The following is a 27,541-nucleotide window of genomic DNA, read 5'->3' on the forward strand; positions in this document are numbered from 1 at the left end:
TTCTGTCATGGTGGCATTTTGTTTGCCTCCCTTGTCTGTTTGCCTCCCTTTTCCTGCTGTTGCAGTGCTGCTCTGAATGCAGCTAGGATATCATCAGCCCCCTTTGACATAAGGGCACATTGCTAACTTATGTTCAACTTGATATCCATCAGGAACCTGCAAGTACTTCTCAGCAAAGCTGTTTGTGAGCCAGTTGGCCCCCAGAATAAAGTGGACCATGGGGTTTGTTCCTGCCAAGGTGCAGGGCTTGGAACTTCATGAAGTTCCTGTGTATTCAGCCTGCTGATTGTACCTTAGGATTACTAAATCCCAGAGGGATGGAGTCTTGGTTTTGTGTGCTTTCAGAGGAAGGATCTAACCCTAGCTGCAGCCTGCACAAAGTCACTGAAGCTGCAGGAAAGTGGCTTCTGATTATGGCTTCTAGGGAACAAGCACATTTGTGTTGCATTTTCTCCAGAAGTGAGATTCTCCAGCAGTTTGCATGACTGCATCATTGAATTATGCAGAGGCCTGGTGGTGAGAGTTCTCACAAGCAATATGCTGGAAGCACTGACTCAAGGGTGGAGATCTGCACTAAATTTGCAAAATTGTCTTGAAAATTTACCAACCCAAGCAGAAAATTCATCCATCCATGCTTATGATGATGGTAATGAGCAAAAAATGCTGTATTTACATGGGGGAGGAGGGGAGGGGAAGAGTTTTCTTGGAGAGAAAAATAAGATGAGAAGAATTTTGGTACAATTATGTTTGTATGTGAAGAGAACAACTTCATTTATTTATTGTGTTTGATTGGATTCCTGCAGGAAGCTAAATGACTTTTTATATGCATGGACTGCAAATACAATTATTTTTCAGGCTTTGAAATGTTGATTTCCACACATAGAGCTCCTTCCTTTTCACTGGCTACTTGTGACAGGCTGTCTGTCTGTCCATCCAGGCACTCCAGTCTTCATTAATTTAAGAACTTCACTGGTTTTGCTCCAAGGATTAAGTAGGTTTTCAGTTCTTTCATAAGTATTTCTGTCTTGCAACTTGAAGTGTAACAGGAAAAGATTACAGAATCAGAGTGTGTTAAGGGTTGGGAGGGACCTCCAGAAATCACTGAGTCCAACTCCCCTGCCAAAGCAAGATCATCAAGGGTAGATCACACAGAAATGCATCTAGGTGGGATTTGTAAGCCTCCAGAGAAGGAGACTCCTCAACCTCTGTGGGCAGCTGCTTCAGTGCTCTGTCACCCTCACCATAAAGAAATGACTCCTTGTGTTGAGGTGGAGCCTCCTTTGTTTCAGCTTGTACCTGGTGTTCCTTGTCCTAGCAGTGGGCACCACCAAAAAAGAGCCTTGCACCTTCATCCTGACACCCACCCCTCAGATATTGATACACATTAATCAGGTCCCCTCTCAGCCTTCTCTTCTCCAGACTAAACAGCCCCAAGGCTCTCATCCTTTCTTCATAGCAGAGATGTACAAGTCCCACAACCATCCTCATAGCTCTCCATTGGGCTCCCTCCAGCAGATCTGCCTCTTGAATTGAGGAGTCCAAAACTGGACACAATATCCCAGGTGTGGTCTCAGCAGGGCAGAGCAGTGGGGGAGGACAACCTGCTGGACACGTTTTTCTTGATGTGCCCCAGGATGCTCTTGGCCCTGTTGGCCACAAGGGCACATTGCTGTCCCATGCAGAACTTGCAGTCCAGTAGGACTCCAAGGTCTTTCTCATGGATCTGCTTTCCAGCAGGACATCCCCTAGTCTGTCCTGGTGCCTGCTTTTATTCCTTCCCAGATGATCCTGCACTTGTCCTTACTGGATTTCAGGAGGTTCTCCTTCACCCAGCTCTCAGCCTGTCCTGATCTTGTTGGATGGCAGCACAGCCTGACAGGTGTCAGCCAGCCCCATCCCCAGTTTTGTATCATCAGCAAACTTGATTGATATTCTCTGGTAATGTGTGAGAAGGGTGTCAAGAAACACCAACCTGCTGCTCTTTAGAAACCTGAGCCTCTAATCCAACCATTGGAAGGAGATCCAGTGAAAATGTGTGGAGGTAAGAAGAGGACAATGATACACTCAGTCAGGAGGCTGCTTAGCCTTCCTGACCTGGCATTTCCAGAGGTAGTGTGCTCCAGGTTTTTCAGTGAATGAACTTATGTGTTCTCAGTAAGGTCATGCACATGATGAAAGCAACCAAATGGAAATGAGCCACTGGCTATGGTGCCAGTGGCACTGGAAATTATCTTGCTGAAGGTCCCAAGTTTATCACTGTTTGGAGAGGGGATAAGAGTGTCAGTGACAGCAGGCGGTTGTGATAGCGGAGCTTTTGGGTCACGTTCCACACAGAATTTCCAAGCAGAGTATCCAAATGAAAAGCCATGGAAAATAAATGCTGAAAGTTGGTGCAAGCTGACTTTGTTTGGAAAAAAGAACAACCCATCATTTTCTTGTGCTTTCAGAGTGTGTGTGGAAACCCTGTTACCTGATGGAGTACTGTTCTGTGTCGACTGCCTCGCACACAAGCGTGACCTTGCGACGGATGATGTGTTAGGTGGTGAAAAGCTGGTCATGCATGTGCAGAGCATCTCCCACTGGGCACCTGCTAGCATAGGACCTTACAGTCAGTCCATCAAGGTAGGAAATCATTCTTACTTCCTGTGAACTTGTGGTGGGTTGCAGTTACCCCCCCCACCCCCAACTTAAAACTGCCAGACCGGCTCAGGTGAAAGCAAATGAATCGTTGAATCACAGAATTGTTAGGGTTGGAAGGGACCTCAAGGATCATCCAGTTCCAACCCCCCTGCTGTGGCCTGGGACACCTCACACTACAGCAGTTTGCTCACAGCCACATCCAGCTTGGCTGCAAAAACCTCCAGGGTAGGGCTTCCACCACCTCCCTGGGCAACCTGTGCCAGTGTCTCACCACCCTCATGGGGAAGAACTTCTTCCTAACATCCAATCTGAATCTACCCATTTCTAGTTTTGCTCCGTTCCCCCCAATCCTGACACCCTGAAAAGTCACTCCCCAGCTTTCTTGTAGCCCCTTTAAAATACTGGAAGGCCACAATTAGGTCTGCTTGGAGTACCCAGGTTGTACTGTTCTGACAGTTGATGAAGTCTCCCCCTGTCAGGATGTCAGGAACAAGTTGTGCACCATGAGGGTGCTGGAACAGGTTGCCCCTGGAGGTAGTTGAGGCCCTATCCCGGGAGATATTCAAGATGAGGCTCAGTAAGGCTCTGAGCAACCTGATCTGGTGGAGGATGTCCCTGCTAACTGCAGGGAGGTTGGGCTGGATGACTTTTTGAGCTGCTTTCCAACTCAAACCATTCTATGATCTTATGATCTTGATTATGTCCAGACTCTCTGGGCTGTTCACTCTGGGAATATGTGATGACACATGGTTTGTGTTCATCCTGATCGCTACTCTGCAGTAGGCACCAACCCAGTGTGTGCTGCTTATTGATACCAGCTTGGTATTTTAACTAAAGATACTTCATGTTTTTACCTCTCACTGCTCATCAGAGGACACAGTCTCAAGCTGTGGTTTGGGCTGGATGTTGGGAGGAAGTTCTTCATAGAGGGAGAGATTGGCCATTGTTGTGTGCTGCCTGGGGAGGTGGTGGAGGTGTTTAGGAGGAGACTTGACAGGATGCTTGGTTGCATGGGTTAGTTGATTAGGTGGTGTTGGATGATAGGTTGGACTTGATGATCTTGAAGGTCTTTTCCAACCTGGTTTATTCTATTCTATCAAATTATGATGAGGAGGAGATTCTTCACCATGAGAGTGGTGAAGCCCTGGAATGGGTTGTCCAGGGAGGTGGTTGAGGCCCCATCCCTGGAGGTGTTTAAGCCCAGGCTGGAAGAGGCTCTGGCCAGGCTGATCTAGTGTGGGGTGTCCCTGGACATGGCAGGGGGGTTGGAACTAGATGATCCTTGTGGTCCCTTCCAACCCTGACTGATACTATGATACATTAGAGGACTTGTCAAGACTCAGCAGTAATCACTAGCTTGTATAGGAGCAGCTTACTTACTACCTTCATGGCACACTTGTACATAGAATCATACAATGATAGAATGGTTTGTGTTGGAAGGGATCTCCAAAGGTCATCCAGTCCAACCCCCTGCAGTCAGCAGGGACCTTCTGCACTAGATCAGGCTGCCCAGTGCCTTATGGAGCCTGACCTTGAATATCTCTGGGGGTGGAGCCTCAACTAACACCCTGGGCAACCCATTCCAGTCTTCCACTACCCTCCTGGTAAAGAACTTGTTCCTAGCACTATGGAGTTAAACATGAAGATATGCTGTGGAGCAGTGTTTACTGTGAGCAATTTCTCCTGAGAGCTCATTCATGGTTATTTATTCTGTGAGAACTTTCTTTGAGCATTTAGGAGCTGTGAACATAGTTCAGTGGAAAAATAATTAAAGCCCAGTGCAGCTGAAGCACTGGTGACAAATATTTACCTAGGAAGGCTTGGATAGATGGCAGTGTTTGTACCAGATGTTTTGGTCTGTTATTGTAATTCCAGAGCCTGTTTACACTTGCAGTTTATTTGCTTTGGCAAAGTTGCTTAATGTCTTGCTCTCTGGAAGTAAACAAATCACCTGCCACAGCAGCATTTATGGTGGCCCCATCTAGCTGTTCTGTGTGTATCTTACACCCATACCAACACAGATGCATCTATGACTTGGTTGTGTCTGTTGAACCTTTAAGCTGTTCTTTCTGACCTCATTCTTTCTGACAGATGCCAAACCCCAGTTTCAGCCATCCTTCAGGCATTGTTTTCTCATCTGCACTGTCTGAAGCCAGTAGCACAAACATAAGAAAACCCCCAAGAGAATGTTGTTAACCTAGGATTCCACTACCCAGACACCTATACAGTTGGGTGCTTTGCTTTTCTGTTTGCTCACCACTCAAATATTATAGTATAGGTAGGGTGAAGGGTAGGGGTTTGGAGTAGGGGGATGCTTATAGGTATGTTAAGGTATATTTTATCTCATATCATGATACCAGGATGCTTAAGGGCATGGAGTACATGCCCTGTGAGGAGGGGTTGAGAGCCCTGGAGCTTCTTCACTGTGAGGGTCACAGAGCACTGGAGCAGGCTGCCCAGAGAGGTTGTGGAGTCTCCTTCTCTGGAGACCTTCAACACCCATCTGGATGCATTCCTATGTGACCTGTGCTGGATTCTGTGGTCCTGCTCTGGCAGGGGGTGGTTGGACTCAATGATCTCTGGAGGTCCCTTCCAACCCCTAACATCCTGTCATCATATCATCATACTTGTTTGTATCATACCCTCATGGTGGAATAGAATAGAATAAACCAGGTTGGAAGAGATCTTCAAGATCATCACGTCCAACACCACCTAATCAACTAACCCATGCAACCAAGCATCCTGTCAAGTCTCCTCCTGAACACCTCCAGTGATGGTGACTCCACCACCTCCCTGGGCAGCCCATTCCAATGGCCAATCACTCTCTCTGTGTAAAAGCCTTATCCCTGGAAGTTTTGAAGGCCAGGCTGGATGTGGCTGTGAGCAACCTGCTGGAGTGTGAGGTGTCCCTGCCCATGGCAGGGGGGTTTGGAACTGGCTGATCCTTGAGGTCCCTTCCAACCCTGACAGTTATGTGGTTCTAGGAAATGGAAAAGTTTCCAGATCATAAGTGTCTTGGAGAATGAAATCTTCATCTTCAGTTTCACAGACCAGAGGTAATGTTAAGAGCTATTCCAGTGAAATTAGTTAAACCACTATTGCTTAGCTACAGAGTGACTAATTGTTATGATTATGCTCTTAGTCTGGAGATTCCAGCTCATTTACAGATAAGGGATTGAGAAAGTTCTGCATATTAAAAGCTTGATAGCTTTCAGCATTCGAATCACTGGCTAATTTAGGCAGCTTAATAAGATATTTCCTGATATCTTGTTATGGTTTGACAGGAAGCAAGATTTCCTGAAGCAGTTTAACAAATATGTTGGTTTTCTCTTATGACTAATTTGATCCTAAGTCTTATCTCTGATGTATTTCTCTGTAATCCTTTTTTTTTCCCTCTCTGTTCTGTTGTTGCTTGCATAAATCAGGAAGAAGAATTTTGCTTTGCTTGTACTGAAATTCTTAAATGGGTTTTCATAGTGAATAGTGAAGGCCCTGTAGGGATTGGGTGAGGGGCAATGGCTTCAAACTGGAGAAGAGTAGATTTGGGTTGGATGTTAGGCGCAAGTTCTGCACCATGAGGGTACTGGACCAGGTTGCCCAAGGAGGTAGCTGAGACTCCATCCCTGAAGATAGTTAAGGTGAAGCTTGACAGGGCTCTGGGCAACCTGATCTAGTTGAGGAAGTCCCTGCTTACTGCAAAGGGGGGTGGGCTTTGGAGGTAGCTACCAACCCAGACCATTCTATGATTGAGTCCTGTGTCCAGTTCTGGGCCCCTCAGTTTAGGAAAGATGTTGAGATGCTGGAAGGTGTCCAGAGAAGGGCAACAAAGTTGGGGAGGGGTCTGGAGCACAGCCCTGTGAGGAGAGGCTGAGGGAGCTGGGGTTGCTTAGCCTGGAGAGGAGGACACTCAGGGGAGACCTTCTTGCTCTCCACAACTCCCTAAGGAGTGGTTGTGGCCAGGTGGGGGTTGGTCTCTTCTCCCAGGCAACCAGCACCAGAACAAGAGGACACAGTTTCGAGCTGTGCCAGGGGAAGTTTAGGCTGGAGGTGAGGAGAGAGTTCTTGGCCATGGGGATGTGCTGCCCAGGGAGGTGGTGGAGTCACCATCCCTGGGGGTGTTCAAGAGGGGATTGGACGTGCCACTTGGAGCCATGGTTTAGTAGTCATGAGGTGTTGGGTGAGAGGTTGGAGTTGATGATCTCTGAGGTCTTTTCCAACCTTGATTCTGTGATTCTATGAAACTCTGGTTAAGGCCAAGTGCTCTGTCATTCTCTGAGAGCCAGGAGTTATCACCTAAACATCTTTTCTCAAGCAGTGCTGTTTTCTGACTCCATTGATAGGATGAAGTCTGATCCAACTGTTCATTTAGCTAAGAACATAATCCCTCCTCAGGTTTTTTTTTTTCCCAGTTTGAAGTAATTACTCCAAAATTATTGCTCAAAAGTATTGCTCTGCCAAGGAAGGGGCCACAGGGTTTAGTTCTGGGTGTGCTATTTACAGATTAATTAGGACATTTAACTTCATTCTTAATACTAAAGAATTAATCCCATAAAAATTAGTGATCTCAGAGGACTCAGTTGTCAACTTCTGACAGGATCTCTTTGCCATAATCTATTAAAATGCTGCTTTTATCTTGTCTTGCCTGTGTCATATTTTATGGATTTTTTCATAAACACTGCCTATACTTCATAAATGTCTCAATTTTCTACTCTATTAACATTACTTCAAAAGCAATTGATAAAAGAGTAGGGCATGCATGAAATAATACACCAATAATGTGAAGTGCTGGAGGCAAGAACAGTGGGTAGTATCTGCACAGCTTGTGAGCTGAAACAATGAAAGGATGTTTTATCTGCTATAATAAAGAAACAAATGATCATTTTTGATGGGGGGGGGGGGGGGTGGAGGGGGGAAGGGAAGATCCCTAGTAATTGGGCAGATGAAAAATGGGTTACATGGAAAATATAGCATCTCTTGAAAATGGTAACTACACTGAGAAAACAAACAGCTCTGAGCACTTCTTTGCATTTTGCAAACCTTTCCCCTCTCATTGTGATGGGCATAGAAGAGAATTAACCAGGCTGGAAGAGACCTTTGAGATGAAGTCCATGTTAAGCCACAACTAGAGTACCGTGTCCAGTTCTGGGCCCCTCAGTTTAGGAAGGAGGTTGACTTGCTGGAGCGTGGCCAGAGAAGGGCAACGAAGTTGGTGAGGGGTTTGGAACACAGCCCTGTGAGGAGAGGCTGAGGGAGCTGGGGCTGCTTAGCCTGGAGAAGAGGAGACTCAGGGGTGACCTTATCACTCTCTACAACTACCTGAAGGGAGGTTGTAGACAGGCAGAGGTTGATCCCTTCTCCCAGGCAGCCAGTACCAGAACAAGAGGACACAGTCTCAGGCTGTGCCAGGGGAGGTTTAGGCTGGATGTTAGGAAGAAGTTCTATACAGAGAGAGTGATTGCCCATTGGAATGGGCTGCCTGGGGAGGTGGTGGAGTCACTGTCACTGGAGGTGTTCAGGAGGAGACTTGACAGGGTGCCTGGTTGCATGGTTTAGTTGATTAGGTGGCGTTGGATGATAGGTTGGACACGATCTTGAAGGTCTCTTCCAACCTGGTTTATTCTATTCTATCACCCAACACCATCTAATCAACTAAACCATGGCACCAAGCACCCCCTCCAGTCTCTTCCTAAACACCACCTCCCTGGGCAGCACGTTCCAATGGCCAATCACTCTTTCTTCCTACCATCTAGCTTAAACCTCCCCTGGCACAGCTTGAGACTGTGTCCTCTTGCCCTACCTGTCTACAACCTCCCTTCAGGGAGCTGCAGGGATTTTGACATTGTGGATATCCCATTTCTGAAGTGTTTGCAGTTAACTTCCAAGCAGGCAGGTATTTGGCATGCAGAAGTAAATGCACACTTGTACCTGAGCTCACCAAAAAAAAGAGGCTCTGGAAAATAAACCTACAGCCTGAGGGGAACACTTTGGAGGTGTTGATAGTTGCTGTGAGTTGAGGAAGGATGAAGCATAAAGGATCAGTCTTACCAGATATAATGTTTTGTCTTTGCTTTTGCCATATGAGGCTGGAGAAGGGCCTGGAGCACCTGGCCTGTGAGGAGTGTCTGAAGGAGCTGGGGTTGGTCTGTCTGGGGAAGAGGAGGCTGAGGAGAGACCTCATTGCTCTCTACAGCTACCTGAAAGGAGGTTGGAGCGAGGAGGGGGCAGCCTCATCTCCTTGATGATAAGTGACAGGATCAGAGGAAATGGTTACAAGCTGTGCCAGGGGAGGTTCAGGCTGGATGCTGGGAAATATTTCTTCACTGAAAGCCTTCTCAAACATTGGAATAGTCTGCCCAGGGCAGTGCTGGAGTCGCCTTCCTCTCTGGGCTGCATGCCTGGAAAATGGGAGATGTTTGTTGTGTCCTTGGGTAAGGGGCCCTGCATTTCAGTTCTTCTGCATCCTCAGAAAGTGCTCTAGGTTTTGCATTAAGGTAGTAATGACATAACATCATCTTTGTCTTCATCTGTAGTGTTTAAGGGCAGTTCTTTTTGGTCTTTCTTTATTTTCCTTTGGTTTTTTTCTTGCCTTTTCTTTTATTCCCCCCTTTTTTCATCATTCCTCATATAAAAACACTGGCATGTCTTCACTCCTTGACTGTGACTTTCCATCTGACTTAGTGTCTGCCTTCAGCCCAAAATTTGACTGAGTTTAAGACAATGTGATGCATTTCATTGTTTGCAGTGGGCTGGTTTAGAAAGCTGTGCATTCACTGTCCCAGCTGTTGGAAGTCCCAGGTAAGTTTATAATTCAGAACTATGAGTTTAACACCAAAAACAGAGCTTGAAGTCTTGCTGTGTAGATCTGTGACAACTTTGGTTTAGTTCCTCAATAGCAAATGGCCTTTAAAAATAATCTCAGATGACATTTTCCCTTAGCTAAGAGAATGTTTTTCTCTACCATGAGGATGGTGGAACACTGGAAAAGGTTGCCCAAGGAGGTGGTTGGGTCTTCATAGTTTCATTCAGGGTTGGAAGGGACCACAAGGATCATCTAGTTCCAAACCCCCTGCCGTGGGCAGGGACACCCCACACTAGATCAGCCTGGCCAGAACCTCATCCAGCCTGCTCTTAAACACCCCCAGGGACGGGGCCTCGACCACCTCACTGGACAACACATTCCAGGGCTTCACCACTCTCATGGTGAAGAACCTCCTCCTCACATCCAGCCTGAATCTCCCCACCTCTAGCTTCATTCCATTCCCCCTAGTCCTATCACTCCCTGAGATCCTGAGAAGTCCTTCCCCAGCCTTCCTGTAGGCCCCCTTCAGATACTGAAAGGCCACAATTCATCCCTGGAGATATTCAAGGTGAGGCTTGACAGGGCTGTGGGCACCTTGATCTAGTTGAGGATGCCCCTGCTGACTGCTTGGGGATTGCACTAGATGACCTTTGGAGGTCCCTTCCAAGCCAGACCATTCTATGATTTTGATTTCTATCTCATGCTAGCAGTCAGAGCTAAACAGAAGTTACTTATATTTACCCATAAATCAAACTGTGTTCTACTAAAGCTTTAAGCCTCACAGCTTATTATTGGCAGCTGTGAGTGCTTACAAGTGAAGGCAGCTGGCCTGCCATTTATCACCCTTCTGGCAATGTGCTGTTACTGTACTAAGTCTCTGGGCAGTTACATGTGGGTTTACCTCTTCTTGTGGGAAGAGTCCTATTGAGTTCTCATATACTTGAAGAGCTTTATGTATGGGTGAAAAGCCTGAAATATTGATACTAATGAAAAAACTCTGACATTCAGTAATGAAGATGAATTGTAACCTACTGATCATAGAGGCATGGGCTCATAGAATGGTTTGGGTTGGAAGGGACATCCATATAGTCCAACTGCCACTGCAGTCAGCAGGGACATTCTCCACTAGATCAGGCTGCACAGAGCTTTGAGCCTCACCTTGAATAGTTCCAGGGATGGAGCTTCAACTACCTCTTCAGGCAACCTCTTCTGGTGTTCCACAACCCTCATGGTGCAGAACTTGTTCCTAACCTCTAATCTAAATCTGCTCTTCTCTCACTTCAAACCATTGCCTCTTCTCTTATCACTGCAGACCTTTGCAAGCAGTCCCTCTGCAGCCTTCTTGTAGCCCACTTCAGGCACTGGCAGGCTGCTGTTAGGTCTCCCCAGAGCCTTTTCTTCTCCAGTCTGAATAACTCTAGCTCACTCAGCCTGTCCTTATAGCAGAGGTATTACAGCCCCCAAGTAATTTTCATGGCTCTCCTTTGGACTCACTCCCTCAGGTCTGTGTCCTTCCTCTGTTGAGGGCTCCAGAGCTGGATGCAGTACTCCAGATGAGGCCTCATCAGAGCAAAGTGACAGAATCACTTCTCTCCATCTGCTGGCCATGCTCTTTTTGATGCAGCCTGGGATGCCATTGGCTTTCTGGGCTGGAAGTGCACATTGCTGGCTCATATCCAGCCTCTCTGAGCAGCCCATTCCATGGAACTATTTGTTCCCTCGGTTTAATGTGCATTTCATACTTTCCAAGCAACTGAACATGTGCAATGCATGAGTGAGTGTGTGCTGCTGGTCCTGTTTTCAGATCTCCAGAGTCTTGCCTTGGTTTTTCCATACAGAATCCCTTGGAACCTGAGAAGTTTATTTAAATAAAAATATCTATTTTCCTTAATGTTTGGGGGTTTTGTTTGTTTTGTTTCTGGTTGGTTGGGGTTTTTTTGGGAGCAACCTTTGTTGTTTTTTTTTCCATATAGCTCCCATCAAGTCCAGAAAATGCTTCATCATTTGGGACTTTGTTTGATGTGAAAGGGGAGAACCTCTTTTGAGATACCCCTGTAACCAAAGGTCATAAAGAGCAAGTTGTCTTCCAAGTCATTCCAAACCAATTCCAAAAGAAGAAAATAGGATAGAATAAACCAGCTTGGAAGAGACCTTCAAGATCATCATGAGATTAGACAGATCCAAGTGCCAGGTTCTGCACATTGGCCACAACAACCCCATGCAGAGCTACAGGCTGGGGTCAGAGTGGCTGAGAGCAGCCAGACAGAGAGGGACCTGGGGGTGCTGGTTGATGGTAGGCTGAACATGAGCCTGCAGCCAAGAGGGCTAATGACATCCTGGCCTGCATCAGGAACAGTGTGGCCAGCAGGAGCAGGGAGGTCATTCTGCCCCTGTACATGCCACTGGTTAGGCCACACCTCGAGTCCTGTGTCCAGTTCTGGGCCCTCAGTTTAGGAAACATGTGGAGATGCTGGAAGGTGTCCAGAGAAGGGCAACAAAGCTGGGGAGGGGTTTGGAGCACAGCCCTGTGAGGAGAGGCTGAGGGAGCTGGGGTTGCTTAGCCAGGAGAAGAGGAGACTCAGGGGTGACCTTATTGCTCTCTACAACTACCTGAAGGGAGGTTGTAGACAGGTTGGTCTCTTCTCCCAGGCAACCAGCACCAGAACAAGAGGACACAGTCTCAAGCTGCACTAGGGGAGGTTTAGGCTGGATGTTAGGAAGAAGTTCTATACAGAGAGAGTGATTGCCCATTGGAATGGGCTGCCTGGGGAAGTGGTGGAGTCACCATCACTGGAGGTGTTCAGGAGGAGACTTGCTGGGGTGCTTGGTGCCATCGGTTAGTTGTTTAGGTGGGTTGGATTGGTTGATGGATTGGACACGATGATCTTGAAGGTCTCTTCCAACCTGGTCTGGTCTATTCTATCATGTCCAACCTATTATCCAACCCACCTAATCAACTAAACCATGCAACCAAAATCTTTCAGCATCATGGTTTGAGGTCCAGCTGAAGCTCTTCAGCAACCTCTGATCCTTGAGGTCCCTTCCAACCTTAACAATTCTTTGCTTCTTTGCTGTCAGTGATATGCAGACCTTAGTAGCATGCTCATTTTGGTACCTTCTACCCAAATGCCCATCTTTACCATCAACACTATAGCAGCAACCCTGCCTCTTAGTGTAGTTTGGACACATTTACAATCTTTGGGCCATTAACTGACCAATGATTTTCTTTCATAATGTACCAGGAAGGGGAAATCATCACTGCAACCTATAAACCTCACCACTGCCTGCTTGCTAATCCCACTGTTGCAAGGGAGTGCAAGTGTTTCTGCTCCCAGAAGAAGCTTCATCTCCTAGGTTCTTGAAGGTGTTCTGTTGCCAAAGAACCAGTTGGAATTTTTGCTTTAAGGTTAAAAAGAATGGAGAGGAAAACAACTGTGTAAGAAAATAACCCAGCACAAACTCATTCAAATCTTATCCTACAGCATTATCAGCCTAAGCAAGGTGCCCAGTTCTGTCCTTGGCAGAGATCTGTGTTTCTGACCTATGAATCAGCAATAATTACTGCAAGGCAGAGAATGAGAGGATTATTTTGTTTCACCATGGTCTTCAAATGAATATTTTGAGGCCATTCCCAGTGCTGTTGCTTCATAGGACCAGCCCTATAATCAAACACATAGGATTAAGATTGTTTTAAGAGAGGAAGAATCACACCTTCAGCTGTTAGAATGACTGGTTTACAGAAAGATTTAGCTTTCTAATCACCAGCAATAAATGCTACACCCAGAACCTCTCACTGACAAAAGGGCTTTAGAATCCCTGAGATTTAACATCCAAGCAGTGGTGAAGCCAGAAACAACAAAAGGCACACTTGCAGTAATCGTGAACCATGAGAACTGTGTAAATGAGGCTGACACTGATATCAAAAGCTCCCAAAGAGAGAGTCCAAAGAGATCACAAATTCATTTCCTTTTCAGATTGAAGATTGCCATGGGTTAGCTGTTTGGGTGGGTTGGATTGGTTGATGGGTTGGACACGATGATCTTGAAGGTCTCTTCCAACCTGGTCTGGTTTATTCTAATAAAGGTATTCTAATAAAGTAGCCACTCAAACTTGCAACTCTTTCTCTTCCTCTGTTTTCCTCTGCAATATTTACTAGCTCCCACAAACAAGGGAGCCTTGGCAGCTCTGCTAGCATAGGCTCCATCTACTACTACTCCATTTGAAAAAGGGTTTCAAAACAATTGTGCTATGATATTAGAGTATATCTGGCATACACAGGTGAAAATGGTGTAGAGTCATGGAATTATTCAGGTGGGAAAAGACCTTGGAGATAATCAGGTCCAACCTTTAAGCCTGCTCTACCAAGTTTAGAATAGAATAGAATAAACCAAACCAGGTTGGAAAAGACCTTCAAGATCATCGCGTCCAACCCATCAACCAATCCAACCCACCCAAACAGCTAACCCATGGCACCAAGCACCCCAGCAAGTCTCCTCCTGAACACCTGCAATGATGGTGACTCCACCACCTCCTTGGGCAGCCCATTCCAATGGGCAATCACTCTCTCTGTATAGAACTTCTTCCTAACATCCAACCTGAACCTCCCCTGGCGCAGCCTGAGACTGTGTCCTCTTGTTCTGTTCATCGTTAAACCATATTGCTAAGCGCCTTTAAACACATCCAAGGATGGTGATGCCACCACCTCCCTGGGCAGACTGTTCCAATGCTTGACCACTCTTGCAGTGACAAAATGTTTCCTAATGTCCAGCCTAAACCTCCCCTGGTGCAGCTTCAGGCCATTCCCTCTTGTTCTATCACTAATCACTCTGTGCAAAGAGACCAGTGCCAATCTCTCTCTGTTGTCCTTTCAGGTAGTTGTAGAGGGCAGTAAAGTCTTCTCTCATCTTCATCTTCCTCTTCCTCAGACTAAACACTCCCATTTCCCTCAGCTGCTCTTCACCAGACTCATTCTCGAAGCCCTTCAGCAGCTTGCTTGCTCTTCTCTGCACCTGTTCCAGCCCCTCACGGTCTGTCTTGTGTTGAGGTGCCCGAAACTGAACCTGGTACTCGAGGTGTGACCTCATGTGGCAGTTTTAGGCTATGCCTTTACAAATTAGCTGCAGATTTCGAGCAGAGAAGTGGAGAAATATAAATCATTCACTCTTGGGTCTGAAAAGGAAAACAAAAGATTATTCTAAACGAATGTAATTGGCCAGAATGTGTGGGACGGATGCAGATGGACCCTAACATCTCACACATTCTACTTCCTTTCTCATTCCTTTTCTTTTCTCCTCTGCTTCTAGCTGCTTTGGCTGCTCTGCTGGAGAGAGAGCGCTGGCCTTGCACATCAGAATGCTAGCATTGCTGCTTTGAACTAACATTCCTCCTAACAGCTTCTCTTTTCCTCTATTGCAGGGGAAAGGAGGTGGTTTTGGGGGGAGCGGAGCAGCTTCCCTGGTTGTTTTGACCAGGGGGTTTCTGTGCTGTTTTCTGGTTGTAAATACCTGTATAACATTGTAATTCCTGTGTATTTTGTTCACATTCATTGCATTCCCTTGTAGAGTGTCGTTTTGGCTTTGTAAATACAGCTTCCATTTGCTTCCAACTGAGCTGGTTGTGCTTAGTTAATGTGAGTGGGAAACTTTAACCCTCCACACCTCACCACTGCCTGATACAGGGGGACAATCCCTGCCCTAGACAATCCCTGCCCTACTCCTCTTGGTGACACCATTGCTGATCCAAGCTTTCCTTGCCACCTGGGCACACTGCTGGCTCACAGTCAACTGCTTGTCCATTAGAACCCCCAGACTCCCTTCTGATGGAGAACTTTTCCAGCCAAGTTTCCCCAAGCTTGGAGCATTCATGGGGTTGTTGTGGCTCAAGTGCAGGACCCAGCACTTGGCCTTGTTGAGGCACATCCCACTGACCTCAGGCCATTGATCCATTTGTTTAAGTCTCTGTGTAGATCCTTCCTCCCCTCAAGCAGGTCAACACTCCCACTTATTGTGGTGTCATCTGTAAATTCATAAATGGTGCACTGTAATGCTTCATCAAGATCATTGATAAGGGTGCTATAATACTAATAATAAACCAGGTTGGAAGAGACCTTCAAGATCACTGTGTCCAACCCATCAACCAATCCAACCCACCTAAACAACTAACCCATGGCAAACTGGAAAAAACATGTCAGCTGGAAAATTAGATTCCTTTACTGGTTGCCACCACAGGTTTGGTAATCATCAGCTTCCTACCATGGCATCTTTGGAGTGTTCCTACACCAACATTACTTTGGTAGAGTATCAAAGCTGTAACCTAAAGCTGCAATGTGTAGAAAAAAAGTGAGTCCATAAAATAATCATCTGTACCAAACTGCTAGAAGATGTAGTACACAGACCCTTAAATAAGATATTGGTTCTGAGCAGGACTACTCTACAACTGCCTGAAGGGAGGTTGTAGCCAGGTGGGGGTTGGTCTCTTCCCCCAGGCAACCAGCACCAGAACAAGAGGACACAGTCTCAAGCTGTGCCAGGGGAAGTTTAGGCTGAAGGTGAGGAGAAAGTTCTTCACAGAAAGAGTAATTGGCCATTGGAATGTGCTGCCCAGGGAGGTGGTGGAGTCACTGTCCTTGGAGGTGTTCAAAAAGGGATTGGATGTGGCACTTGGAGCCATGGTTTAGTTGTCAGGAGGTGTTAGGTATTAGGTAATAGGTTGGACTTGCTGATCTCTGAGGTCTTTTCCAACCTGGTTGCTTCTATGATGTGCTCATCTCAGTCATCTCAAGGGCATTTTTCATAAACAGAAACACTGCTGTGACAAGAGCCACCCAACTTCAATATCAGGCATGAATTACTTGAAAGAAAATGCCATCACTGATCCTAAATCCTTAGGTGTCCCCATCTGTCCACAGAACTTTTACAACATCATTACACAGTTGTAACCTCTAACAAAGAACCAAACAAACAACAAAACCAAGCACCCAAAACCCAAAACAATACCAAAACAACTCTTGCTTTAAAGGGAAAAAAAGAAATCTCCCTAGAAAGATCCTTCTCAGAATTGCCCATCCCAGTGCTGAAAGAGCCCTCCAGCTGTGCAGAGCTTGTCAGCAGAAGCAAACCCTGTGCACTACCAAACACACTTAATGGATCAAGAGTGTGCCTGAGCATAGAATGGAAAACTTGCTAGGACATCCCTCAAGTAAATAACCCCCAACAGCAAACCTATTTCAGGTCTTTGTATTCTACACCAGCCCTTCCAAGGTCATAACAGATTACAAGTGCTTTCATGGTAAGTTTGCAAGTGAAACTTGAGCCCCAGGTTGAATGGCACAAAAAGGCTGTGAAGAAAGAAAAATAGCCAGGTAAATGTTTCTAATCAATCAATCATTCTCTAATCTCTCTGCCTTGATCCTTAAGGGAAACTCAAAATCTCTCCTGAAGATGAGAGCAAGGACTCAAATATTCTACTGTAATTAAAAATAAACCAACCAAAGCAATTCTACTGAAAATATGCAGTTGTTTTATACACAGAATTAAGGCTCCAAGGTGACCTCATTGTGGCCTTCCAGGATCTGAAGGAGGCCTACAGGAAGGCTGGGGAAGGACTTCCCAGGATCTCAGGTAGTGATAGGACTAGGGGGAATGGAATGAAGCTGGAGGTGGGGAGATTCAGGCTGGAGGTGAGGAGGAAGTTCTTCCCCATGAGAATGGTGAAGCCCTGGAATGGGTTGTACAGGGAGGTGGTTGGGGCCCCAGCCCTGGAGGTGTTCAAGCCCAGGCTGGCTGAGGCTCTGGCCAGCCTGATCTAGTGTGGGGTGTCCCTGCCCATGGCAGGGGGGTTGGAACTAGATGATCCTTGTGGTCCCTTCCAACCCTGACTGATACTATGATAATCTTCCTTGACTTCTATAGACTTCAGAGGCTATAGAATAATAGAATGCTTTGGCTAGGAAGGGACCTCCAAAGGTCATCTAGTCAAACACCCCTGCAGTGAGCCATGGCACTCTCCACTTTGAGCCTGATCTTGAATATCTCCAAGGATGGGGCCTCAACTACCTCCCTGGGCAAACTGTTCTAGCACCCTCCTGGTAAGGAACTTGTTCCTAACATCCACTCTAAACCTACTCTATAACCTTCTTGGTTTAGTGTCTTTCCCAATAAATACCTTCTTTTTCTCTCCCTTTACCTCCTCTCCTGACATCTCCTCTGCTCCATAGATTTCATTGTCCTAAAGGTAGCACAATTGATAGGTGTGTGGTTTACCTCACCTTTTGTTTAGCTTCAAAAGCTATTGCATTTGTTTCAGACCCATAACCCCCATTCTTGTCAACATGCCCATCAGTCAGACCTTGTGTTGCTGCTTCATGTGCTCCCTGGGTGTGTTCTGATGGAGTGATACTAATCAGAGTTCAGATGGCTTTTTGAGAAGGGTATGTTCAGAACTGGCAAACTTTCTTGGATCCACAATGTTATCGTGGCATTTTGGCACCACAGATCTTTCCATCCCCCATCCCACTTTGTTTTCCTTTGTGAATTTGATGCCTGAGAGCCTGAGGCTTAGGCTCAATAACTGAAGCCTTGTCTCTTTGGGGGTTCAGTTATGTGAGTCCTGTGACAGGTTTGAAGTGCTCAGGTTCTTTCTCTTTCAATTTTCTCTAGGTTAACTGTTTGTGAGCCACGCTCTGCCCTAGATACCATCTTGGTTCTTTGTGTTGGGGGAATTTCACTGGGCTAGGTTTGCCCAAATTCTACTTGCAAGGTTACTTTGTGTTACTCTCTACCCACTGAGACACTCACATGGACCAACCTTTTCCAGAATCCCCTTCACTTGTTTCCTGCAGCCATGCTCATGCTTGCTTCTTCATGTTAGACACCTTCTACTGCAGGCCAGTTTTATGGTTGTAGAGTCCCAGAATCATAGAGTCATTCAGGTTGGAAAAGACCCTGGAGATATCAAGTCCAACCATTGACCCTGCTCTACCACATTCACCACTGAACCATATCACTAAGCACCACATCTGAACCACCTTTAAACACAGCCAGGGATGGGGACTCAACCACCTCCCTGGGCAGCCTGTTCCAATGCTTGACCACTTCTTCAGTGAAAAAAATGTTTCTGATGTCCAGCCTAAACCTTCCCTGGTGCAGCTTGAGGCTGTTCCCTCTTTTTCTATCATGAATTACCTGTGAGAAGTGGCCAGCACCTACTTCTCTCTGTTGTCCTTCCAGGCAGTTGCAGAGGGTGATAAGGTCTCCCCTCAGCCTTCTCCTCCTCACACTAAACAGTCCTCAGTTGTTCTTCATCAGACTCAGTCTCTAGGCCCTTCACCAGCTCTTCTCTGAACCTGCTCCAGCCCTTCAATGTCTTTTTTGTATTGAGGTGCCCAAAACTGAGCCCAGCACTCGAGGTGTGGCCTCACCAAGGCTGAGTACAGAGGGACAATCACTTCCCTATATGGGAAAAGATCCAAACCTTACCAACTACTACCAGATATGAAGTTACTGATTTCTCTACCTTTGCTGCTTTGCAGAAGTGCTTTTCTGTGCAGACCCCAGCACCTCCTGATAAAACACAGCTGTATTCTTTTCTATAGTACTGAAAGCAAGTTCCAGTTGAACCGGCTGTGATAAGTTGGTGCCCTCCATACCAGTATTGAACCTCAAAAAGATGTCAGATGTCTATTTTCCATGCAGCTCTTGATACTCCACTTCTGGTATCGATTTTAAATACGAAGCTTCTTTGCTTGGAGCTGTTTCTCGCTGCTGAACCTGTAGTCGCTTCACTTGGGGCATTCGATCCAAAGTACCGTGCTGCTCTGCAGACTGTTTTCCTTCTTGCACTCCTTCAATGCAAACAAACCACATGGGATCAGGCTCCCTCAGGCAGTGCTAACAAAGGTGCTGCTTGTTTTGAGAGCCTGTTGTTTGCATGACTCCTGGTGAGCTCAACTACCTTTTAAGGACGTAGATTATCAGCTGTTTTCTCATCCTTTTTGTTTGTTTGGGGCTTTTCCTTTGTTTGTTTTTCTTTTTGATCCAAAGGATTGCAAATTATTTTTCATCCTTCAGTTTCTGTTGGCCAAGCTTCCTTTTGCTACTTGAAAAACCTTCTTCCAAGAGGGCATTATCATCTGTCCACTGTTAGAGGCACAGCTTTCAGCTCACCTCTAGGTAAAATTGCAGAGCTGGAACATACTTTATCCCTGAGTTTGGCTTTGCTGTTTCTTTCCTCAGACTCTCTCAGCCAAGCAAAATAACAACCTTGAAATCCTGTGAGAGACTTCTGCTTCAGAGCAGTCTCCTTGTAATGAGACAGGGCAACATTTGCAATACAGGGAAATGGCCAACCTGACTCTTGTGTTTTAGGGCAGCTTAAAATGGAACAGCCAAGCTTACATGCATGCTTTTGCCAATACATTTCCTTGGGTTAGGCTTAAAGAGGATTTTTTTGTCTCTGCACCAGAGAGCAGTTTTTTACATCTCTCTTGGTTTTCTTGTTCCCAAGGATAACCAAAGTGTTTACAGGTTCTTTTATCTCTATGGCTATTATTGGTTTGAAGTTAATTGCTGCTTATTGGTCTGCTCATTTTTTGTGGTCCTTGGAGATGAAAGTGCTGTGTGAATGTAAGATCCTTTGTTAGTCTTATGCAGAGAAATTGTCTTATTTTCCAACTGTTGTTTATATTTTATTTGCTTTGCTTTGCTTTGCTTTGAGAATAGAATAGGAATAGAATAAAATAGAATAGAATAGAATAGAATAGAATAGAATAGAATAGAATAGAATAGAATAGAATAGAATAGAATAGACCAGACCAGACCAGACCAGACCAGGTTGGAAGAGACCTTCAAGATCATCGCATCCAACCCATCAACCAATCCAACCCACCTAAACAACTAACCCATGGCACCAAGCACCCCATCAAGTCTCCTCCTGAACACCTCCAATGATGGTGACTCCACCACCTCCCCAGGCAGCCCATTCCAATGGGCAATCACTCTCTCTGTATAGAACTTCTTCCTAACATCCAACCTAAACCTCCCCTGGCGCAGCCTGAGACTGTGTCCTCTTGTTCTGGTGCTGGCTGCCTGGGAGAAGAGACCAACATCCTCCTGTCTACAACCTCCCTTCAGGTAGTTGTAGAGAGCAAGAAGGTTATCTCTGAGTCTCCTCCTCTCCAGGCTAAGCAACCCCAGCTCCCTCAGCCTCTCCTCACAGGGCTGTGTTCCAAACCCCTCACCAACTTTGTTGCCCTTCTCTGGACTCGCTCCAGCAACTCAACCTCCTTCCTAAACTGAGGGGCCCAGAACTGGACACAGGACTTAGCACTTGGTGAGAAGGGGTTGGGTTCTTTTACTGTTGTATTTATTTTCTTTCTTTTTTCTTTATTTCCTGTGCTATTTTATTCCCTCATTTTAATAATTTGAGAGAATTCTGTAAGAAGAAAGCTTCATTTTTTTTTCCCCTTGAAGTCACAGGCTTTGTGTTATAAGGCATCTGTCACATTGGGATGCATTTGGATTTTTCCAGGCATTGAAATGAGTTGGTGGCAAACAAAATTATTTATGAGTGGATAGTGAAAATAGTTCCAGATTAGGTAAACATCCTGATCATTAAATATTGCAGGTTCTGCTGTTGATACTAGAATCCTGTGTTCAGTTCTGCAGCTTAAGAATGTTTCTATTTAATCTTAAGGCCTCATTCATTTCTGTGGGGAGATTTATTATTAGTCCACAGAACAACAGCAGTGCATCTAAAATTCAGAAAAATTGAGGATATTTCAAATATAATGTAAATAATAGAATCATTTGTATTATTATGTTAATTTGTATTATAAATATTATATTAGGAGGGATGTTGACTTGCTGGAGCGTGTCCAGAGAAGGGCAACAAAGTTGGTGAGGGGCTTGGAACACAGCCCTGGGAGGAGAGGCTGAGGGAGCTGGGGTTGCTTAGCCTGGAGAAGAGGAGGCTCGGGGGAGACCTTCTTGCTCTCTACAACTACCTGAATGGAGGTTGTAGACAGGCAGAGGTTGGTCTCTTCTCCCAGGTAACCAGTACCAGAACAAGAGGACACAGTCTCAGGCTGTGCCAGGGGAGGTTTAGGCTGGAGGTTAGGAGGAAATTCTACACAGAGAGAGTGATTGCCCCTTGGGATGGGCTGCCTGGGGAGGTGGTGGAGTCACCATCACTAGAGGTGTTCAGGAGGTGACTTGATAGGGTGCTTGGTGCCATGGGTTAGTTGATTAGGTGGTGTTGGATGATAGGTTGGACACGATGATCTTGAAGGTCTCTTCCAACCTGGTCTGGTCTGGTCTGGTCTATGCTATGCTATGCTATGCTATGCCATGCTATCCTATCCTACCCTATCCTATCCTATCCTATCCTATCCTATCCTATCCTATCCTATCCTATCCTATCCTATCCTATCCTATTTAGAATATAAGATATAATATATATTTATATATATATAAAATATTTGTGATGAGGATTATTTTAGCTACTTCATAATCTTCCTATTTCATGCTCATTGATTCCTGTGTTCATGATAATTATTACCAGACCATCCAGGAAGATATCATTAAAATGAAAATTTCAGTTAGCAAATGAGAAAGATTGGTTAATTCTGCAAGAAATGTTGGATAAGTACCTACAAAAGAGAAGAATAACCTGAATGGAAGGTTTACAGTGGGTTTAAAAGTCATGCTAGATACACACGAGGAAGAGAAGTATTACACAAAAGCAGAGAACAATGGAAATAGCCTTTAACTGTGTTTGTCCTGATCTCTTAAGTTTCTCGGAGTCTGCTCTTTGTGAAACACTGCAATACAATCTCATGATTTTTATTTTAAAAATAATCCTCTAATATTCCCCCCACAACTTTATTTTCTTTTCCTTTTTTTCACTTTTCTTTCCTTTTACTTTTTCCCCTTTTTACCCTTCTCTTCTCTTCTCTTCTCTTCTCTTCTCTTCTCTTCTCTTCTCTTCTCTCTCTCTTCTCTTCTCTTCTCTTCTCTTCTCTTCTCTTCTCTTCTCTTCTCTTCTCTTCTCTTCTCTTCTCTTCTCTTCTCTTCTCTTCTCTTCTCTTCTCTTCTCTTCTCTTCTCTTCTCTTCTCTTCTCTTCTCTTCTCTTCTCTTCTCTTCTCTTCTCTTCTCTTCTCTTCTCTTCTCTTCTCTTCTCTTCTCTTCTCCGAACCTCTCCTCCCCTCCCCTCCCCTCCCCTCCCCTCCGAACCTCTCCTCTCCGAACCTCTCCAAACCTCTCTGAACCTCTCCGAACCTCTCTCTTGTCTCTTCTTTTCTCCTCTTCTCTCCTCTTCTCATCTCATCTCCCCTCTTCTTCTGCCCTTTTCTCCTCTCCTCTTCTCCTTCCCTCTTCTTCTCCCCTCTTTTTCTCCCCTCTTCTTCTCTCCTCTTTTCCTCCCCTCTTCTTGTCCCCTCTTCTTGTCCCCTCGTCTTCTCCCGTCGTCTTCTCCCCTCTTCTTCTCCCCTATTCTTCTTCCCTCTTCTTCTTCCCTCTCCTCCTCCCCTCTTCTTCACCCCTCTTCTCCCCTCTCTTTATTTATTTTCTTTTTTTTTTTTCCTTTTCCTGTTCTTTTCTTGTTTTGGTCAAGACCTTTGCTGAGGAAGGGTAAGATGATCACTGCCACATCTGCAGAAGCATTAATTTTTAAGAGACTTTTTAGTGCCAGTCTGAATCCAAAGCTGAAGTATGAACTAGGTTAGCCAGATGCTTCACTTTTAATGTATTATTAATTCCTAGTGTATATGCCAAGAGTTCAGTGTAACTTTCCTTTGTGCGTGCTTCCTACAACCCAGAGTAATCAATAGCTGTAGATAAAACACTTTACATCGCTGCTGTCACCAGTTATGTTTCTGCTTATTGTCCTCTTACTGCACCATGGAGCTGTAATTACAGTACAGTGTAAGAATTATTGTGATCCATTCATTATTTTGTCCCAAAAGGGCCAGTGCTGCTCCTCATGCTAAATGCCAGTGATTGCTGCTCCTGTTGGTAGTATGTCCAGTGCTAAATACCTGCGCTGGAACATACTCATAGTGTAGTCAGTGGGGGTTTTCCTCCTCAGAGGGCCTAGGAGCTAGCAAAGGTGCAAGGGAAAGGAAAGAATGGAAAGGATAGTAGCAAAGAATGAAATTAAGCTAGTTGTGAGGAAACACACAACAGTAAAACATCTCACATGAAACAAAGCAGACATTCAAAAGGTTAAAGCTGTGGGTTGAAAAGGAAATGCTGGCAAAGGTCGGTTAAGAAGAGGTTAGCTGTAGAGTTGCAAACAAGAGGAATGGATAACAAAAGAGAGAAACTAAGACAAGTCAGACAGAAAGTAGGCAAAGGAGAGAGAAATGAAGGGAGAAAAAGAAATTCATCCTGCTAGAGATAGTTTCTCCTGTCACTCACAGATAAGTATTGCCTCTAGAAAGGTCAGTTCAGGCATTGCCAAATGACAGAAGTGATAGGGGAGAACCACATCAACTGGTAGGAGGTGAATAAAGTAGGGTTCAAGACGCATTTTGTATCACTGATAGGACAGTGTTTACTCTGAGAAATCCCTGAACTGAAGAAACCATGTGGGGGGTTGCAGTGAATATGATTAACTGTTGTTTTGTTGTTGGGGGGGGGGTTTCCTGCCATTTCTGGAGCCACAAATTTTGCACCCTAAACTTTTGGTTCTCAGCTGGCCAAACTGGCCAGCCCTTAGAAAGAGATTGATAGCGAAGGAGCGACTGAGTACCCCAATCTCACTGCAGGAATTAGGTGGGGTAGTTTAAAAAGTGGTTTGCAAAATGTTGCCTTAGTTGAAAGCTGTCCTTCAGAAAGCAGGTCATGTCTGCTACAAAGAAAACACAATATGATCTCTTGTTTCCATGAGGATGTGGCTCCTGACTTCACTGCTGTGCCTGCAGTGGAACTCCTGGCTTGGATTTGTTTGTTTGTTTTTCTTTGGTTGGTTGGTTGGGTTTTTTTTTGTTTGCTTGGTTTGGCTTTTGATTCTCTGTTTGTTCTTCTTTTCATGCTGTAATTGAGTGTTGGGAATTTAGGGTCTGCAGATTTTCATAGTATCATAGTATCAGTCAGGGTTGGAAGGGACCACAAGGATCAGCTAGTTCCAAACCCCCTGCCATGGGCAGGGACACCCCACACTAGATCAGGCTGCCCAGAGCCTCATCCAGCCTGCTCTTAAACACCTCCATGGATGGGGCCTCGACCACCTCCCTGGACAACCCATTCCAGGGTTTCACCACTCTCATGGGGAAGAACTTCCTCCTCACATCTAGCCTGAATCTCCCCACCTCCAGCTTCATTCCATTCCCCCTAGTCCTATCACTCCCTGAGATCCTGAGCAGTCCCTCCCCAGCCTTCCTGTAGCCCCCCTCAGATACTGGAAGGCCACAATTAGGTCACCTCGGAGCCTTCTCTTCTCCAGACTGAACAGCCCCAACTCCTTCAGTCTGTCCTCATAGGAGAGGTGCTTCAGCCCTCTGATCATCCTTGTGGCCCTTCTCTGCACATGTTCCAGCACCTCCATATCCCTCTTGTAATAGGGGCTCCAGAGCTGGAGGCAGTACTTCAGGTGGGGTCTCACCAGGGCTTGGTGATGCTGACAGTGACAAAAGGAGAAAACCAAGCAAATGCCAAGTTAGGCATCAAGCTTCAAGGTTCCACTCTTGTGGAGGCTAAAGCTGCCATGTATTTGTGATCCAGCAGATGATGTTAAGGATTCCCTCACGTTGCCTAACTGCCAGAAAGAGGTAGTGGATCCTCTAGGGCAGTTTGGCTTGCTCTCACGATGTTTGTTACCAATCCCCCGAGATAACACTGAGTTTATAGTTCATTTCCTTTTGCTTGGACAAAACTGGTTTGCAGCAGAGTTTCACATTATATTAACAAACAGCAAGGGCATGACAGGGGGAAAAGAAAGCAGCATGATAAACGTTGTGACCTTCTAGTGAGAAACAGTATGGCATGCATAAAGGACTGCTGCATTAAATGGAAGGGGGGCGGGGAGTGGAGGGAGTGGGGGGAGAGAAGGAAGTGGGTAATTATTTGTAGGAGTGCTTTTACTGTTGTTGGAATGAGACAGACTAACAGTGGCAGCAGTCATTTTGCTGAATCAAAGTCCATGTTAGTCGCATTATACACTGCCACAAAAGGTTGTTAAGGCTGGTATTAGCATGTACCACTGAGGACATTGGAAGGACTCGATCTGTCACACTAAATCGCCTTCTTGCCCTCAACCATTGAAGTCTCCAGCTCCTCTGACATGTTCTTTCATTAATGGCCTGGCCTTGACAACTGATCCTAATTGCCTCTGAACCGCACTTCATGTATTATTGGTGTCTGCCTGCCCTGGTTCATGTCAACAAGCCGCAGCATGCGCAGGGTGTGCCCGGTGCCTTTTGCTGAAATGATGCTCACATAGTCATTTACCTCTGAGGGTCTGGATCTCACTGGAAATGAGGGATAAAGCTAAAGATCTTCCTGTCTCTTCCTAGTAATACTTTAATGTGGATCTGTGCTATGCACTTATTAGGCATGTATGGAGACTCACTAAACCATCAAGCCAATTATATAAGATTCCATTAAAGCACAGACTGTAAAGGCAAAAGAAAACTTGTCTGCATTTTAGTTACTGAGTGGGGGGGGGGTTGTTTATTCATTTATTCATTCTGAGCAGCTTATTCAACTAGAAAGTATGGCTTACTCTTCATTTTTCATAGACAAAAATTCTGTTCTAATTCAAAGTAACAGTAGCAGAGAAATGTTATCCTTAACATTGATGGAGTTCCTGTAGAATCACAGAATTGTCAGGGTTGGAAGGGGCCTCAAGGATCTTCTAGTTACAACCCCCCTGCCATGGGCAGGGACACTTCACATTAGATTGAGGTGTTCTGACTCTATAAAAAAGTAGGAGAAGGATCCCATTAGTTGAGATGTAAACTACAGCAAAAGCTATGTCAAAATGTCGATCCTAAATATATTTTGGAGTCTCTCTTAAGAAGGTTTTTAGAGCATACTTTTCATTTAATAAAACACTACATTTTCTTCTTGATTCTAACCCTTTTTGGGGGTTGCCAAAGCTGTGATGGATGGTGATTATTCTTCTGCAGAAGGTGCTGCATTTTGACCATGGGGTTTCATTTTTAAGCCTATGATAACACATATGCCTACCCCTAAACAAAAACCAACCACCAAACCACAACCCTGTGTTTATCTGTTTTAAGCCTGGCTCTGATTTAAACCTAGCATCATTTCCTATAAGATTTTCTATGATGATCTCAGTCATCAAGTAGTCTGAATAAATTTGAATGGGGAGCCTTTAAAGCATGCAAGTTCTACAGTGATAATGAAAAATAAATCACAGAAGCTCTTTGGTGCTAGGTATCATTTAGCCTAATCTAGACGGTGACATTTGGGCCACTAACAGCATAATCATAGTTATTGCTACAAATTGCTGCATGTTTGAGTTTTAATGTTATAAGTAAATTATGCCACAGGATAAAATATATGCTTCTTTGGGAATTAAACATGTTTATTTCAGCAGTGTGGCTACGGAATACTAGGCAAATGGCAAGTTTCTTTCGTGTGGTAATACTGCCACCTTCTGAGCCAGCGGAGAAGGAGCCGTCTCTGGAGCTGGTTTCTACCCTGGGCACGTTCTGGAGAACGTGTTTGCAGGTTGGTGACTTGCTCCGAGCCGACAGCAGAACCTCCCAAAGCCAAAAGCGCTCGAGACCAGAAATTGCCCGAAACCACCTGCTGAAATGGTTTCAAAACCCACTCTGGGAGGTGATTTCACTTTCCATGGAGGCTGCACTCCTACTGTGAAAGTTGGTCAGCCTGGAAGGAATAGGCAGAAAAAGTCTAGGGGGCCAATTCTGTTAAAAATCACAGTCTCACAGTCTCACTAAGGTTGGAAGAGACCTTGAGGATCATCGAGTCCAACCTATCAACACAGACCCCATGACTAGACCATGGCACCAAGTGCCACATCCAATCCCCTCTTGAACACCTCCAGGGATGGTGACTCCACCACCTCCCTGGGCAGCACATTCCAATGACGAACGACTCGCTCAGTGAAGAACT

The 27,541-nt window shown here is 45.4% G+C and overlaps 1 protein-coding gene across 1 annotated transcript in view; it reads left to right on the forward strand.

The window, feature by feature from the left end:
• DPH6 (diphthamine biosynthesis 6) overlaps positions 1-27,541 on the forward strand; it is a 224,724-nt gene that overhangs the window by 91,415 nt on the left and 105,768 nt on the right. The window contains exon 12 of the mRNA XM_068162922.1: positions 2,448-2,622. Coding sequence (XP_068019023.1) covers positions 2,448-2,622 — 175 coding nt within the window. The remainder of the gene's footprint in view (positions 1-2,447; positions 2,623-27,541) is intronic.

The sequence above is a fragment of the Melanerpes formicivorus genome, unplaced genomic scaffold (assembly GCF_026170545.1).
Source record: "Melanerpes formicivorus ecotype bairdi unplaced genomic scaffold, bMelFor1.0.p_v2 SCAF_68, whole genome shotgun sequence".
NCBI classification, from domain to species: Eukaryota; Metazoa; Chordata; class Aves; order Piciformes; family Picidae; genus Melanerpes; species Melanerpes formicivorus.